Below are 4,533 nucleotides of genomic sequence, written 5' to 3'. Positions count from 1 at the left end.
CCTATGAGAGATTTGAGCATTTCGCGACATGTTTTTTTTTTTTCGTACTGTGAAAATATTTTATCCTTCTTCATAATCAGACTGGAATTGAAACATGGAGGCGATTTTCATGATGCAAAGGAAAGATGACAAATGCATGCATTTTGTTTCACATCTGCATTTTTCTAATGTCAATGTATTTGAATACATCACATTTGCTCTTTTTTCTAAGATTCTTGATAAATTAGAAGTTACAGATTAAAGAAGAGTTTGCTTGCTCTCTCTCATTTTATTTCATGAATTTGTTTCCGGAGATGTTTTACCGATGGCAAAGTGGAAATGAGAAAATTTCTCCCCAAGTACCATCAGGTCAATCTGATTGGCTGAAAACTGCGCTCAGGATATCAAGATCCAACTATCTACAGTGTGTTGCGTGCCTATGAGGGTGTGAATGCGCCGTTCTGATTCACTCGCCTCGTCTGTGCAGTCAGAGGGATCATTAGCTGTGAACGAGCAGTCGTCTGGCAGGTGGCGGATGGTCGCAGTTGTAGTTTCATAGTGTGGAAGACGACTGAGTCAGGAGATGATAACGGCTGCAGTAAACCCAGAATGGACTCACATTTCTTTTTATTAAACTTTACCTGTGTGCCTCTCTCTCTCTCTCTGTGTGTATGTGTGTGTTAGATGACTGCAGGGCTGTGTGTGTGTGTCGTGCTGGCAGTCCTGTGTACAAGCTGTTTGGGGCTCCCTTTCTCCTCCCAGCTCCTTGACGAGGGCCAGCGCTCAATCTCTGCTCCTTCTGAAGGTACAAACCTCTCACCTCGGACAAAGACAAGCCTCTCACAAACAGCGCTTTAGCAAGTTTTCTTATCTGGCATCTGCTCCTGTGCGTATGTTTGTCTGTCTGTGTCGAGCAGCTCTCCTTGAGGCTGACACCCACACCTTGGGAGAGGCCCACCTCCAGCACAGCCGCTCCGTCCCCCAGCTGAAAGCTCTTCCTCTGGCTGAGGGGGATGCGGACTCCCGAGCCAACCTCAGCGAGCTGCTGGCGAGGCTCATCTCCTCCAGGAAAGGTGTGTGTTTCTATGCGTCTGTACTCTGGGTTTGCGTGTGTTTTGGGGTCATCCTTGCTGCACATGCAAAAGCTTCAGGGCTATAAGAGGTGAATGAATGTGTGTGCATATGAGTGGATAAAGAAAAAACATCTGGCAACAGTGTTTGTAACATAGATTCATTTTCAAAGACAAGTGCTTTGCCCTGCCATCCCCCCCCCCCCCCCCCTCAGTATCGCTAATTACTGGAATCAGTGCACAGTCTGCTTTGTAAAATGAATTAGTGGCTCTGAAAAGCTTTTGTGGTTTGGAAGAGTGAGTATTAGTGTGCACAGCCTTCCGGCTTTTCTGGTCATGCCTTCTTATTTCCCTGTTTTCTCCCCATCTAAAGCCCAGTGGCTTCACTTTTTTTTTTTCACAAACAATCACTCAAGCCTGTCAGACCTCTTCATGCTCAGCATTGTGATCACTCTGGCCGTGTGACAGGACAGGGGAATATCTGGGCTCTCACAGTACACAACAGACACACTTGCATACACTGTCAAGACCTGAAAATTTCATCTTGGCTTCCATAAACTCCCCTCCACTCCCTTTCTCTGTGTCTGCACAGAGCTTACACAGAGTTGCAGTCAGCAGAATGTTCTAACGTGGGATAAAAGGTTAGAAAAACACGCTTTCTACATCTTCAGTAAGTGATTCACAAATCAAAGTGAGTAGTTTCACTGCCAGTAGACTGAAAAAATAGGTGAGATTGTGGGTTTGTATCTGGAAAAGTGGATAATGCCTTTTGGCCTGTTATGTAAGACACAAAATACCATATTTTCCATTTTTCATGCATCAGAGTTTACATTTTTAGGCTGCAAAGTTTATATTTTGCTGTTGCATCTTGTTCAGTACAAGGCTTTAGCTGCAGAAAAATGAGAAACAGACTCAAACTGTTCAGTCAGACAGTGAAGGCTGTAAAGTGTCGAAGGGCGCGTTGAGATTAATATGTAATAACTACGAGAATGCCTGCTTGTGTGTCTTCTTCCGAGTCGTGCGTGTGTGTTTGTGGGTGTCTGTGTTTGTGTGCTCGCTGTTCACTTGCATGTTTCGGTGTAGGAGGTGTCGTTGTCGAGCCTTCTGCGGCCAATCTTCTCAGAACACCAGGGAGCTGAAACGCTGTGTTTATGTGTGCATGTGCGTGTGTGTGTGTGTATGTTGCGTAGGAGGATGTGGGTGGAGTGAAAACAGTATCTCTGTGAGCGATGGATTGATTAGCGTTCCTGCCTCACCTCACTTGGAATAAAGAAATCCGAGACTCAGACACCAGAATGTTTTACAAGACGGGAGGTCACAGTGTGGGGAGGAAGAAGAAGAAGAAGTGTGGGTGCAGTGATCATTTGCTTCAAAGTAATGGACACACACATGTGTGCACATACACGCTGATGAAAATACATGCATGGACGCACAAAGGAAGAGAGGGTAATGATAGGTTGCCACCCTAAAGTCCAGCTGTTGTCGGAACATCCTCTTTATTTTGTTGTTGTTGTGTGCGGATGTGTGAATGAGAGAGAGAGAGAAATAATGAGAGACAGTTAAAGTGTCCAAGAGCAAACCAGCTTCACAACAAAAACAAAAAGCACAAAATCAAATATAAAGAAGAGGAATTTAAAAAAAGCCAAATAGTCACAGAAACCAAACACCATCAAGCATCAAGTTTCCAATACTGCAACTTTTTTCTGTGGAAGGCATGAAAACCAAATTGTAAAAAAGTGCAATTTGGTTATAAACTCAACTAACTAGTTCAGAAAAAAAAAGTGCTGTTATTTTATAGAATAGAGACTATTAACTTGGTTTTATGAGAGTATCGCCCCCCAAAAAACTGCCACATTTCACCAGATATATCACCTTTTTTCACAGATTGAAAGAATGTGATTAAAGCCACATTCACTGTGTTGTTGCACCTCATTTGCTTGCATGTCGTTTTCTCCATGCAGAAACAAACCAAAAGCAGGACCACACCAGTGGAGTTTTTAGCTCTCCTTACTCTGAGGAAAACTCATTTCCCTCCTGCTCTCTTCCTCCTCCACCCGCCCTTTCTACCACCTCCACCTCTCCCCGTCTCGTCCTCCCCTCTTCTGCTCCCAGGCTCTGTGCGCAGAAACTCCACGGCGAACAGCAGAGGCAGCGGGCTGAGTGCCAACCACCGGATAGCAGACAGGGACTACATGGGGTGGATGGATTTTGGCCGCCGCAGCGCAGAGGAGTACGAGTACTCCTCGTAGAGAAGTCCTGCCTCATACCCCGCCGTACGGGCACAAATAGAAGAAGAAGAAAAAAAAATCCCCATGCAAGCTGGCTCCTCACTGTCTCACAATAAGAGTCTGTTTTTGATGTATTTGTTGTACATTTGTTTGTAAAACTGCAATAATGCAATATACATATGCCAAATTTTGCAGAAAAGCTCTCACTGTGTTTCGGTTTGTTTCCGGTTTTCTCTGGTTTCTTTCTCGTTTTGGGTGGAAAGGATTGGGGTGGTGTCAGGGTCTGTTGAGACTAAATGGACTGAATAAAGACTGAAAATATCACTCATTGCATTTGAATTCTTCCAGTACAACGCATGCTGCTTAAGGTGGATCCTGGATAACATTCATTGGGTGGATTTGTACAGTCTGTCACAAAGCAGGATAATCTGAGGCACCTCATTAGTGCTGCAAACATAACGTGTTCTCAGATTATAATGCCTGTCTGTTGTTGTAGTATAAAGTTATTAACAATAATACCTCACAGGCAAGATTAGGGATGACAGTGTGAGCAGGTACCAAAACTCATAACACATGAAGAAGAGCACACACAGGTGCTCTAAAAGCCATTTTAGTTCATGAAGGAAAGACCTTCTGAATGAAAGGGGATGTAAAGTTATCCACTAAACAACACTAAATAAATCCTTTGATTTACTTTATTTATTACATTCCAAAATCATTGTGACAGTCTTTTCTGCCCCAATTCATTTCCTCCTTCTCCTCGCTTCTGCAATGAATACACAGACGACTGCGAAGAAACCACTGAGTGGTTTTACAAGCAGTAGACTGAGGGACACTCACGACAGAATTATTCACGTGTTAGATGTAACTCCTTCAGTTTGGAAAAAGATGGATAACAGTTCATCCCCCCTGGGTTTAAAAGGCGTTTTCATCTTTTTTGACAACTTGGACACATTTCAGTTTTGGAGCTTTATTTTGGAGGAGATTTGTGGTATTGTAGCATAAATCTAAGATAATAAAAGTGTTTTGCTGGGTGAAAATGCTGCTGAAGATTCTACAGAAACTCCTACCACTGTCACCTCATGTCATAAAGAAATGTCTCATGCGTTACCACATGGAAGATAAGCACTATGTGCAGCCATTTCTGAATACCTGAAGCCACTCTGAGCTAAGTCCCTCCAGATTGTTGTCATGTTTAATTAAAAGGATCTGTCTTTATTGACATGGGGACCTGGTAGCAAAGGACCGCAGGCTGG

The 4,533-nt window shown here is 43.6% G+C and overlaps 1 protein-coding gene across 1 annotated transcript; it reads left to right on the top strand.

The window, feature by feature from the left end:
• Positions 1-663: 663 nt before the first annotated feature.
• On the top strand, positions 664-3,298 carry cckb (cholecystokinin b). Its single transcript, XM_041955718.1, has 3 exons — positions 664-784; positions 897-1,052; positions 3,162-3,298. Exons 1-3 carry the CDS (start codon positions 664-666, stop codon positions 3,296-3,298), a joined length of 414 nt encoding a protein of 137 aa, XP_041811652.1.
• Positions 3,299-4,533: the final 1,235 nt, after the last annotated feature.

This window comes from Chelmon rostratus, chromosome 16, assembly GCF_017976325.1.
Source record: "Chelmon rostratus isolate fCheRos1 chromosome 16, fCheRos1.pri, whole genome shotgun sequence".
Classification (NCBI taxonomy): domain Eukaryota; kingdom Metazoa; phylum Chordata; class Actinopteri; order Chaetodontiformes; family Chaetodontidae; genus Chelmon; species Chelmon rostratus.
This window is presented reverse-complemented; position numbering and strand designations above follow the sequence as displayed.